General features: G+C 47.2%; 1 protein-coding gene across 2 annotated transcripts in view; it reads right to left on the reverse strand.

Moving 5' to 3' along the window:
* Positions 1–12,961, reverse strand: part of NKAIN4 (sodium/potassium transporting ATPase interacting 4) — a 112,666-nt gene that overhangs the window by 47,548 nt on the left and 52,157 nt on the right. For both annotated transcript variants that reach the window (XM_089769726.1, XM_075901054.2), the window contains exons 2-3: positions 11,444–11,581; positions 7,904–7,984 (exon numbers count right to left, since the gene is read on the reverse strand). In XM_089769726.1, the coding sequence (XP_089625852.1) occupies positions 7,904–7,984; positions 11,444–11,581 (219 nt within the window). The remainder of the gene's footprint in view (positions 1–7,903; positions 7,985–11,443; positions 11,582–12,961) is intronic.

Consider the following 12,961-nt stretch of genomic DNA (forward strand, 5'->3'; position numbering starts at 1 on the left):
GTAGCAGGAAATCTTTTATTAGACCTTTGTCTGCCAATCCATTTGTCTGATCTCCACCTAATGAAGTTCTGGCAGACAATATTTCACTCCTTTTATTCTATGTAGCTGTGACAGGGTGTTTGCCCTGTACTGGCCCTTTAAGGGCAAAACCCCAGCCCTGAGCAAGAGCTGACAGCAGAAGCCCCAGCTGAGGCAGTTCTTGCTAATGAGGGCTCAGCTGGGGGCTATATAAAGAACTGCTGGAGGTAGGGAACTAGCTAACTAAGGCTGCTGCTCTGAAGAGAGAGTAAGAGGGATCTGACTGCCAGGGAAGCAGGAAGCTTCCTGGAGGTAGAATAGGGCTGGAGAAGCTCTGACCAAGCAAGCTTCCAGGTTGCAGGGTCTAAAGCAGCCAGGTTAGGCAGAAGCAGCAGGTTCCCCACCCCTCTGCTAGTGATGAGCGGCCATTCCAGACTGCAGTTTGCCCCTGAGGCAGAGGCTAGATGAAGACTGGTGTAGGGTCACTGAGGCAAGGTGGGTCCAGGGGAACTGGCTGTTCCCTGGGAGGGGAACAGGGTGCCCCGGGGAAGGGAGGACCCTGGAGTGCAACCAGGATAAACACCAACCCCTGGAAGGGGAGCTCAGACACTGGAGTGGGCAGTGCCAGGGGCAGTGTCCTGAAGAGGACGCCAAGGTCCATGAATGACACACATCTGGACTAGAGAGAGTAGTGAGAACACGGGGAGACACCAGATAGAGGGAGGCATCCATTGAGTCAACAAGCTAATTCCTAGACCAACTAGCTGGAGTCTGCCCTGGGTCAGTAGAAAAGATATCAATTTGAAAAACAACAAGGGCTGTGTCTAGACTGGCATGATTTTCCGGAAATGCTTTTAACGGAAAAGTTTTCCATTAAAAGCATTTTCGGAACAGAGCGTCTAGATTGGCACGGACGCTTTTCTGCAAAAGCACTTTTTGTGGAAAAGCGTCCCTGGCCAATCTAGACTCACTTTTGCTCAAAAAAAGCCCCAGTTGCCATTTTCGCGATCGGGGCTTTTTTGCGCAAAACAAATCTCCGCTGTCTACACTGGCCCTTTTGCGCAAAAGTTTTGCCCGAACGGGAGCAGCATAGTATTTCCGGAAAAAGCACTTATTTCTTACAGTAGGAAGTTAGTGCTTTTGCGGAAATTCAAGTGGACAGTGTAGACAGCTGGCAAGTTTTTCTGGAAAAGCGGCTGACTTTCTGGAAAAACTGGCCAGACTAGACATAGCCAAGGTGTAAAAATATAATCACAATTGTCAGACTGATTTTCTGGTTCATGAAATTAGGGACCAATGTAAAATACTCAGTTTTCCTCTTGGACAAGAATAACTCAGCTTGATATGATGTCAGATGAGTTTAGGAAATAAAATGCCACATCTGGGTCCAGATATTTGGACCTACCTGTATGTTTTTAACACACAGTTACTGCAGTCATGCATCCAGTCACGAATCACAGGGTCAAATGACTTAAGTGCATATTTATTGTGACTACACATGTTAATTAGGTAAAAAATATTCATGGTCTTTTACATGTGCAATTATGTGAGAACTTGGAGCCTAAATTGCTCAGGAATATTAGCACTACTTTTGCTACAATTTATAGTCACCAATCTTTCCTCTCCTTAATGTTTTGTACATTTGTAGAGAAAGTACCAAAAAACCCTCAAAAGATTTGGAGGTTGCATTTGGGCTAACACCTGATATTTCAGAGGCTTATCATTTTTTCAGGTGGTGGGCAAAACTGAATGGGAGATATATGAAATTGGCTGTTCCGATGATATTTTAGCATTTTCTTGGTTATCACCAGGATGTAACTGCTACTCTAGGGCTGTGTCTGCTTTTGCGCAAAATCTTGCCACTTGTCTACACTGGCCGCGAGTATTTGCGCAAGAACACTGACGTTGTAATGTACAAAATCAGTGCTTCTTGCGCAAATACTCTGACGCTCCCGCTCAAGGATAAGAACTCTTGCGCAAGTGTTCTTGTGCAAGAGGCCAGTGTAGACAGGTAACATCAATTTCTTGCGCAAGAAAGCCTGATGGCTAAAATGGCCATTGGAGCTTTCTTGCACAAGAGTGTCTACACTGGTACGGATGCTTTTGCGCAAAAGCAAATCTTTTGCACAAAGGCACATGCCAGTATAGACGCTCTCTTGCGCAAACACTTTTAACGGAAAAACTCTTCCGTTAAAAGTATTTGTGCAAAATCATGCCAGTGTAGATGCAGCCTAGAAGTATGCTCCATGAAAGGGTCATAAAAGACAAAATGAGAAGGAAGGAAGAAAAGAGATGGAGTCTTGCTCCGAGGGGAGGAGAGAGCTATGTCACACAGATTTAGGTGTCAACACACTTACTGGAGTCTGGCAACATCTACTCTGTGAGCTAGGGGTGTGATTCCCCGCTCCCATAGACACACCCACACTAGCTCTCATTTGAGTTCGCATGCTAATAATAGTTGCATAGCTGCGGTAGCACAGACAGCAGTGAAATGGGATACCTGTACCAAGAGCAAACCCGACTGAGTACATACTCAGGGTGGCTAGTTTGTGCCATTGCTGCCACTTTTTGTGCTAGCATGGCCACACTACTATTTTTGGGCACAAGCTCAGAGGAGACCTAGTGCAAGTATGTCTATCAGAGCTGAGAATCATGCCCCAGCTCACAGTGTAGGTGTAGCCTGAAAGAAAGGTGATATCCACCCATAATTCACGGAAACAACATGTGCCTAAAAACCTGATGACATTCTGTACCGGGGTGGCCAACCCATGGCTCGCGAGCCACATGCAGCTCTTTAAAGGAAAAATTACAGCTCCTGCACCTGCGGTTGTTCTCTGTTCCCCTGCTCTGACCTTTTTTCCTTATCTGGTCAGGGCACCACTTGAGGCAGCGAGATCTGATGCTGCGGCCGACGGAAGCCTGCTTGGGCTTCTTAAAGGGGCAGCTTTTTTTCTTTTTTTTTTGCTCAGTAACTTCTTTGCCTTGGCTCTTTGCGCTGTATCCATCACTATTTTGGCTCTTTGTCTGTAACAGGTTGGCCTCCCCTTTTCTACACATGCCAACAGTGGGGACTACAGGGGCATTTCACCGTACAAAAAACAATGTTCTGCAAATAATGCACAACAGGTGTGTAATTTCTCTTCTGTTTCCCTGCCCCTCCCAACCGCCATCCTTTCTCCCTGCACCTTCCCAAAGTGTGAGCTATTCACCAGAATATACAGGAGTGACTTTCTTCACCATAAAGGCACGTAGCAGTTTCCTTGTTGCTCCTATTTTCACCTCTCCAGGCATTTTATTAAACTTGCTAAAGCAGAACCACTCAGGGCTCTTTTCCCTCTTGCCTCACCAGAGCCATCACCTGTCAGAACTGTCCAGGGCTGTCATTACCAACTGCCATTTTAGCAAACGCCATTCTTTCCAGCTCGCTGACCTTGCTGCATTTTGTCATTATAAATTAACCAACTGCTGACACAGCTATATCAGCCCAGCGTCTGACAATCCATCATTGTCAGAAATGAAAAAGAGACGCACTGGGGTGGGCAGGAATGCTACCTGGCTTCCCCACTCTGCCCCATCTATTTTGTAGGGCCTCACATGGAAATATGGGTGAACAGTCAATAGAACACTCTGGGTGTGTCTAGACTACCTAGTTTTGTCGACAAAAGTGGACTTTTGTCGACAAAACTATACCAGCGTCTACACTACCGCTGAGTTCTGTCGACATAACGTCGACAGAACTCAGCAGTTTTGTCGACGCTGGTAAACCTCATTTTACGAGGCATAACACCTTCTGTGGACAGAACTCTGTCGACAGAAGGTGTTATTGCCTGTAACGGTTGCGTCCAGACTACGGAGTTCTGTCGACAAAGCAGCTTGCTTTGTCGACAGAACTCAATGTGTCTGGACGCTCTTTGTTGACGGAAGTTTTGTCGACAGTATCTGCCGACAAAACTTCCGTCGACAAAACGCGGTAGTCTAGACGTACCCACAGCCTGAGGGACAGGAATTCCCCTCACGTATACACTTGCCCTTCTGTGGCATCACGGTACAGTGCTCCTCAGCAAATGGCTGGCACTATTTTGCTCTTGTCACCTTCTTGAGGTGATTCGTCCAATGAAGTCACAGGACTGGACACTATTCTGGATAGAGTTGTTATGGGGACTGAGCCAAAGTCCATTCAAGTCAATAGGAGTCTTTCCACAGATGTTTGTGGGGCCTGACTCAGGTCTCTGGAGGTGCAAGAGAATGTGGTAGTTACTAGTTCCCATAGAGGTGAGAATAGAAGCTTGCCCATGAACAAAGTTGCCTCCGTTTAGATGTGACTAGGAACCAACTTAGTCAAAATGGTGCAAAAAGGCTCTGGGGACTTTGATTTCTATTTAAACAATGTGGCTACGTCTAGACTGGCATGATTTTCCGCAAATGCTTTTAACGGAAAAGTTTTCCGTTAAAAGCATTTGCAGAAAATAGTGTCTAGATTGGCACGGATGCTTTTCCGCAAAAGCACTTTTTGCGGAAAAGCGTCCGTGCCAATCTAGACGTGCTTTTGCACAAAAAAGCCCCGATCGCCATTTTCGCAATCGGGGCTTTTTTGTGCAAAACAAATCTGAGCTGTCTACACTGGCCCTCTTGCGCAAAAGCTTTTGCACAAAAGGACTTTTGCCTGAACGGGAGCAGCATCGTATTTCCGCAAGAAGCACTGATTTCTTACATGAGATCGTCAGTGTTCTTGTGGAAATTCAAGCGGCCAGTGTAGACAGCTGGCAAGTTTTTCCGCAAAAGCAGCTGAATTTGCAGAAACAATTGCCAGTCTAGACACAGCCTATTTGTTTCAGTTTAGCTTAGGTCAGTCATCCTGGTCTGCACAGAAACATGTGTCAGGTTAGTTAAATCAGTGTGAAGTCCTGTGTAGATACTCTGATTTCAGTTTGAGTGGTTTATTTGGGTTTCAATTAAACATGTTCACAATTTACAGTAAGTTCAAAAACAAGACAAAACCCCCTAACAACTCAGAGGGTTAGAATAGCATCCACACATGGATTTGCACTAGTTCAACAAAATAGTTTTATATTCACATCCCATTTGTTAAGCAGGCACAATTATTGGGGTAGCTAAGCCCTTTGAAAGAGGTTTCAGCTACACTGAAAAATGGGAGTACACACAGGGGTTTCTGCGAGTTTAAACTTTGGGTTTATCTACAAAATCTAATTTTCAGCTCGAGTATGCAGGCTTGTACTAGCTTGATCAAACAAGCATGCTGAAAACTGAAGTGTAGCTAAGCAGTGGGAAGGGCTACACACCCCAGCTACAATCCTATTCGAGACCCAAGGTACGTACGTGGATGGCTAGACTCTCCCATTGTTGCAGTAACACATCTGTTCTTAGCATGCTAGTCCAATCAGAGCTAGTCTACTAGTCAAGTACGTCCACTTGAGCAGGAAATGACACCTCCCACTACAGTGTAGACATACCCTAAACCAGTGCAAAATTTGTTTGTAGACAACTGCTAGGTGCACTTATCCAGGGTGGTGGAGTCCCCATATTGAGAGGTCTCAGGGGAAAAGGAGATTCTGGGACAGTGCATCTTTAAAATCTCCCCTTTTAAATAAGGAAGCACATGCCCAAAATTGCACCTTAAATCACAGAATTCATCTCCACAAGCATTCCACTGACAAGATCTCATTTGTTTGCTTAGAGACATAATTTACCATTCTTTGGATATGAGGCATTTGTCACCATTTAAAAAAAAAAGAGCAAAATGGGGCATTTTTTTCAAACAAAAACAATTTGTGAAAAATCAAAGGTCAGTTATAAATTATTGTGTTCTGTCATGAAACCAGCAACATTATTTCTTTTGCCACCTATCACCCATCAATCGTGGCAACTTTCTTACAGCTCCAGGGGAGAACGCACCAGGAGACAAAACAAAAGTGTCATGCAGTGCAGCCCAAATATATAAACTCTTATTTACACACAAAGTCCCCTCCCCCACTCATCTGAATAGTCCCATTGGTTAAAAAAAGACTGGCAACAGTAAAATCATATAGTCACATAAAGTTGTTAGCTTTGCTAAACAGTGAGAAGTCCAGTAGCACCTCTGTCTGAATCTGCATAAACAACAACACGGCTACCCCTCTGATAGCTTTGCTAAAGTATCCTGTGACACAAAGGTAGTGGGTGAAAACTCACTGATAGGTGGCAGAATGGCATTTGTAATATTCTGTTTGAATTGCTGAGTCTTTTTCCAAGCAGTAAAACTCAGATAATGTAAAACAGGTGAAGGGTAGCAAATGTACATCAAAGATGGGCTACTGTGTGTCAGTCAGCAAACAATCAATGGAACAGTTTGATCTAAATTTTGTTTCCAGAAAAGTGCCTTCAGACTATTACTAACCGAAACTAGTTCCTTTTATCTAACTGGTAGCAGCGGTGTTGAAGTTACACTTTGGGCCAATGGTAGTTTCCAGGCAAGTGCGCTCTCTTAAGGAGTTTCTATGGATACTTCCGAAAATAGAGATTAGTTGGGGAATTAGAAAATTAAAGCTTCCCCTATCTGCAAAGGGCTTTTTGTGACCACTCACTGAGTTAACATAAATCAGATAAAACTTGGGGCAGTTCCAGTTAATGTCTGTAATTTAAACATATGACCTGAGAATTCAGGTCAAATATTAAGTGTTCTAAAGCAAGCCAAGCTCCTCCAACCACTTAGAGCTAATTAAGCTACAGCAGTATTCATTAGCCACTCACTGCCTACATCCCGGACTTAGTTGAGGAGCTGACTCCAGTTGCCAGTATTTCTGACTCCATCCTTCTGCAGCAGACAGTATTATTTAGCACCTTTCATCTTCAAAGAGCTTTGCAAATATTCATTCATTTAATCCTCACAACATCCCTGCAGGCCAGTGTTAACTGTCTGGAGAACCAGAGGCAGGAAAGTGCCTTGCCCATGAAAAGCAGAGCTAGTGCTTTTGGGGTGGGGAGGGTGCCACAATTAATCTTCCTGGTTTCCCTAAGCTTTACTTTTCATTTAGGCTGAAGAGAAGAGTTTTCTCTAAATTCTCCAGAGAGATGTAATTGGGGACCATTTTTGTCCATGGTGTCCCTTGTTCCTTAACTGTATGAGGGTGATTAGCAGGGCTGGGATAGAATGAAAAGAGAAACACACACCCCACCAGCAAGGTATCGCAAGGAATTTAGTTTAACCCAGGTCAACACCAACTGGGCAAAAGTCCCTAACTGCATTCCTTCCCTGGCATAGACTCAGGCATGCAAACGGTGCAAGGCAGTGCTAACAGTTCCTCAGAGCTGCTGCTTTGGAGCCTGATTGGACTCAAATGGTTATTTCTCTCCCCTCAGAGCAATGCATCCTCTCAGCTGCCCCCTAATTAGCTCACAGCCTCCCAAAGCTGGAATAAACCCTCCAGATCCCCAAACAGGGCCTCCTGTTAGGGATACCACTCATGCAACAGCCCCCTCCCCCAGACCTTCAGCTTGAAATATTATTTGGTTCTATTGTGTGCAGCAAGTGATGGGGGGGGGGGAGGGGAATCATGCTTCCTTCCCCGCAAGCTTCTGCTAAGGGACTCCAAGAAATTGGCCCTTGTTTTTTTTATTGATTTTTTTTTTAAACAAAATTCTTGTAAGATGTGTCTCTCCCACAGAAAGCCTCTAAGCATCAGACTACAATTAGTCTATGCAAGAAGGCAGCACACCTCCCCTTTTTTTCTTCTTTCATTTTAATCATCATGCGGGCAGGAAGCATTTTCTCCTGGCAGGTCCCCTCCCCCACGCTTTGTTCTCCAGCAAGTCCCCTTCTCCCCACCCCATCCATTTCCTTGGATACACAGGCTGTTCTCCAATCAGCCAGGCTCACACTCCTACTCACCTTTGAAAGTCCTCCCACCTCCAAGTAAAAGCAGATGATGAAGATGTTCCAGGTGACCCAAACTGCAGTCCAGATGGCATACTAGAAAGAGGGGGGAGATAATTAATGAGCATGGGGGTGCTCTGGGATGCTAGCTTGCTTTGCACGTGATTCAGCCTCACAGTCACTTTCTGCTCGTTTGGCATCTGACTAGATTTCAATGCAACCATAGCTGTGGGGCACTCACAAGTTCCCCAAAGCAGGGCTTATGGGCAGGATCTGTCCTGCTCTACCATGGCATGTTAGGGATGCTATCCCCACACACCCCCTCGGCTGAGGTCAATCTATGTATCTCACCAGTGTCAGTGGAGCTGTGCTACTAAACACCAGCTGAGGAGCTGTCAGCTGGCTAAGCGAGGTTTGTGAGACCTAATAGCACTTTAACATTGGGCCTCTGCTGGCTTTGGATCCCCTTGCAGAGTAGGAGCGCTTAGTGCTTACATAGCAAGTGGAAGCTGGGTTAAAGTATGGGTGACCAGCAATGTTCCCTCTAATTTTTCCATCCATGTGTGGAATGACTTTTGTTCTGTGCACCAAGGCATGTGCAGGTGCGCACCACCAGTAGAAACACATGCTGCTGGCTGGGGGCACTGAGCACACTGCTAATCAATTGGCAGTGGAGCCGACAACCGCTGTGGACCCCAGGCAAGGTATGGGGAAGCCGGCCCCACGCCACCTGAAGGGGCGGGGTTGAGGGTGGAAGGGGCCAGGCCAAGAGCAGTCAGCCATCAGTGCCACCTGGGCCATGGTGCTGCTGCCCTTTTCTCCCCCAGGCCTCAGAGCCATGCAAAGTGGAGCTCTGGCACTTTTCCAGTGATTCAAAGGGGCCTGGAGCTCTGGCCACCACCACTGCTACTGTGCCCGGAGCTCTGGGTCCCTTGAAATTGCTGAGCCCCTGGGCAACTGCCCCTTTCTCCCCCTCTTGGTGGGCCTGTCGGCTGGCAGCGTTTGAATCTCTCCTGGTGGGCACCCAAGCACTCAGCTTACAGGGAACACCGGTGCCCAGGTGTGGGGTTTCTGACCCAACACCCAGCTGAAAAAGGACCCTCCCCACTCTGGTGAAATTGAGCGAGGGACGGAGGGAGGGGGATGCAGGAATGAGTGTGGCAGAGCCATAGGGAAAGGGCAGTGCAAGGATGTTTGGTCAGAATGTTGGCCACTGTTCCCGCGTGCCGCCCAACACCTGCCTGCCGAGGAGAGAGGACAGACTTTGGAGGGAGTCCCGTTCAGCTGTCCTCAGCGTGAAGATAATGGCTGGTGTTCAAGGGCTCACCATGCAAGGCTTTTGAGGGCAGAGGGAGGCAATACGGGAGGAGGAATGGGAGGCTAATAACCTTGGCGTTTTTTAGAACACAGCCGGGCAAGGCACCCTCCTCCAAAGGGTGCCGTGGTTATAGAAATGAATGACACCAGTGTGCTTAAAACTACAGCAATGAAAGAAACAATCTCTGCCAGCAGCCTCTTCCCTTGGGCACCCAATCAGCAAGTAGAGGCTTGGGGCAGAGGCCTGGAGGAAATGGTGCAGCAGAACCGAGCATCCAAGAGTAGAGGAACAGTTGGTCTCAAGTGTGTGAAGTCGAAACTGAGGCTAATGCAATGAACCTAGGGTATCTGTCTGACTCACCTTTGGCTGGAAATTCCTGCTCTACTAGATTCCTACTTAGCCTAACTCAAGAAACAGTCCTTCAGCTAAGCTTTCTAGGCAGTGCCTAAAGCAGAGGTCTTCAACCTTTTTACGCATGAGATCACTTTTGGAACGGAAGTGCAATCCAGGATCTACCTCAAACCCAAATACCCTTGTCCTGCCAACTTCCTGCCCCTTCTCCGAGGCCCCGCCCCTGCTCACTCCATCCTCCCCTCCTCCTCCCTCACTTTCACCAGGCAGGGGCAACAGGTTGGGGTGCAGGCTCTGGCCTTGGATTAAGGGATTGGGAGTGCTAGAGGGGCTCTGAGCTGCAATTGGGGCAGGCAGTTGGGGTGCTGGAGGGGGTTCTAGGTGCAGGCTCTGGGAGAGTATTTGGATGTAGGGGTGCTCAGGGCTAGGGAAGCAGTTTGAGGTGTAGAAGGGGGTTCATGACTGGGGCAGGAGTTGGGATGTGGGCTCCAGCTGGGCCCTGCTTACCTCAGGTGGCATCTTGGGGTTGAGACAGTGAGGCTAAGGCAGGATCACCCCTGCCCTGGCCCTGCACCACTCCCAAAAGCAGCCAGCAAACTCCTTCCCAAGTCCTGTTGTGCCCCCCACCCTGCTCTGTGGAGATAGGATACAGGATGGGAGAGGGGCACCTTGACATCAGTGCCCCTCTTCTACCTCCCCTGCCCAGCAAGCAGGAGGCTCCCGGAAGTGGGGGGAGGCAGCTCCAAGGCAAAGGGCAGAAGCTGTGCAGCAGTGGGGGGAGAGGGGCAGCTGACATGCCGGCACTTGACAGCCTCTTGGCCAACCAGTGAGGATCACCTGTCAGAGGCTCCAAGCTCTACCAGTAGATCCCGATCTATTGGTTGGTGACCACTGCCCTAAAGCATGGGCAGCATGCATTTTTTTGGTGTTCTGAGACATTTATTAGTTGATTCGGCTTACTTAGAATGAAGTGTGAAAACTGTCAACACCCAGGGAAACCGAATAAGAACAATGTCTGCAGAAGAATCCCAAATTCCTCCGAAAAATCCTATTCACGGTCCTTTACATGAACTCCCATGGCAGCTTCTATTCCAATGCTTAATTGTCTTTCACCCACATCAACGTGTGCACTTCACCCACATCAATTGGGATAAGGGCCTCAGCATGATACTAGGAGGTTGTCAGACAGCCCAAGAGTCACAACCTGATCTCCATTTTGTCAGCTTCTGCAGAGAGGTGACTGCAAGCTGTCTCCTACCAAAAAACCTGCCAGCTGGCAGAAGTGTATTATTTAAGGTGCAGTCCCTGTCATTGAGGATGTTATCTGTCCAGTAGCTGACAGTGATAAAGCAGAGCTGAAAGAGAACATGAATCAAATGGAATTTAGGTCAATTATAAGGCAGTAAAGAGAAGGGCTTGAGGGCATCAGAATGAGTCTAAGTATCTAAAAAATATTTCTGACTGTTGGTTTCAAAAAACACATTCTGGTCAGAAATGGATTCTAACCACAATGAGCAGAGCCCGAAAATGGACATTCCATTCCAGGAGGCTTCTGAAAGGATCCAATGCTCATTGCCCATGAAATCTGACCAGCTGACATAACCACGGTAGCATTGCAGGTCCCCATGAGCCTCACACTGGAATATCTACTTATCGAGTCGTTTGCCTCCTGCAAGAATAATACTTAGTCTTGCCGTGAGTGCAGGAGACTGGACTGGATGACCTGTAAAGGTTCCTTTGAGTCTGATCATTTTATGATTCTGTGTGGATAAAAGTCCCTAATAGTGCACGAGTGGGCCAGTTCCAGCCTTAGCCCATGGCTCACTAGACCCGATCACGGACTTGGCTGGGGAACTGTAGCACCAAAGACAGCAAATGCTACTTACCACCACTATGTAGCGTGGCCTATACTGAATAGTACCGAAGAGGCCCAGGATAACGATGATGATGTGGAGGAAATTGGCTAGAATGGGAGCCCATTGGTATCCCAGGAAATCGAACACTTGTCTCTCTAATGCAGCAAGCTGGAAGAGAGCAGCAAAAGATGAATTACAAATTCACAGCTTGCTATGAGGCTGATCATGTTCAGTCTCAGAGTCACTTCGTCACCGCAGATGCCTTTGGTGTTTTCCACTGGCAAAGCATGGGGAAGGAAGGGAGACCCCTCCCCATCAGAAGCACTGCCCCCCAACATAGTTAGCTCTTTTCAATGCTAACAAATCTGTTTACGGTAAAATATATCAATTGTTAGTGCTTTACATTCAGATTTTCAGAACCAGGGGAGGCACATATATCTAGCTAGACTTATAGCTGGCCATCTGTGCATCAAGTTGCTACATGGAGCAGGCCATTATATGTGCAAATTATACATGCAATTGCACAAAACCAAACAACTTCCTTCCCCCCCCCCCAGTCTTTTAATTAATATGTTCACAACACAAGCAAAGTGAACGTGAATGGGATAGTGCCTCCTCTCATCCATTTAGTCCATGCCTCTGGTACACGCACTCTCCTGCATACAAAGTACAGGTTGGACCTCCTTGGTCCTGCACCCTTGGAACCTGACTGTTCTTGGATTAGGGATTTTGCCAAACCAGAGGTCATTTTTGGATGCTGCCAGATCAGAGAGTCCCAGTTGAGAGAGGTGCAACCTGTATTTCTCCATCCCAAATGTGCTATGTCCAAAACCATGACTGACACCAAATCCTTAGAAAGTGGGATCGGCTATAGCAAAACAGCACTGCCTAACAGCATAGGAATACAAAGTACAATTGGTATTTATTTTTTATCCACACACCAGTTACCAAAATTTGCTTTTGCAATGGCTTAAAGTACTGAGGGATGCTATTGTATCCTCGTGAGCTAGTTGCATGCCTCAGTGACTATGTCTACACTGGGAAGATTTGGCAACAAAAGTGCTGTCACCATGCAAAAGTCCCCAAAAGTGAAACCTGGTCAAATCAGTTTTTTTGCCTCTCATTGTCAACATTTTATGGCTACATTGCTAGCACCCTGTCAACAGAGTAAAGCAAAGCAATGTGGGTAAGCATCCCACAGTGAGGGTCTGTCTAAACTACATGGCTCCGTCGACGGAGCCATGTAGATTTGTTTGTTCAGCAAAGGGAAATTAAGCTGCGATTTAAATAATTGCGGCTTCATTTAAATTTAAATGGCTACTGCGCTGAGCCAACAAACAGCTGATCATCTGTTTGTCGGCTCAGCGCGCTAGTCTGGACGCTCCCCTGCCGACATGAAAGCCCTTTATCAACCTCCCCGGTAAACCTCATCCTACGAGGCATAACGGGGAGGTCGATAAAGGGCTTTCAGGTCGGCGCGGGAGCGTCCAGACTAGCGCGCTGAGCCGACAAACAGCTGATCAGCTGTTTGTCGGCTCAGCGCGGCAG

Source organism: Pelodiscus sinensis, chromosome 17, assembly GCF_052426305.1.
Source record: "Pelodiscus sinensis isolate ZL-2025 chromosome 17, ASM5242630v1, whole genome shotgun sequence".
Classification (NCBI taxonomy): Eukaryota; Metazoa; Chordata; order Testudines; family Trionychidae; genus Pelodiscus; species Pelodiscus sinensis.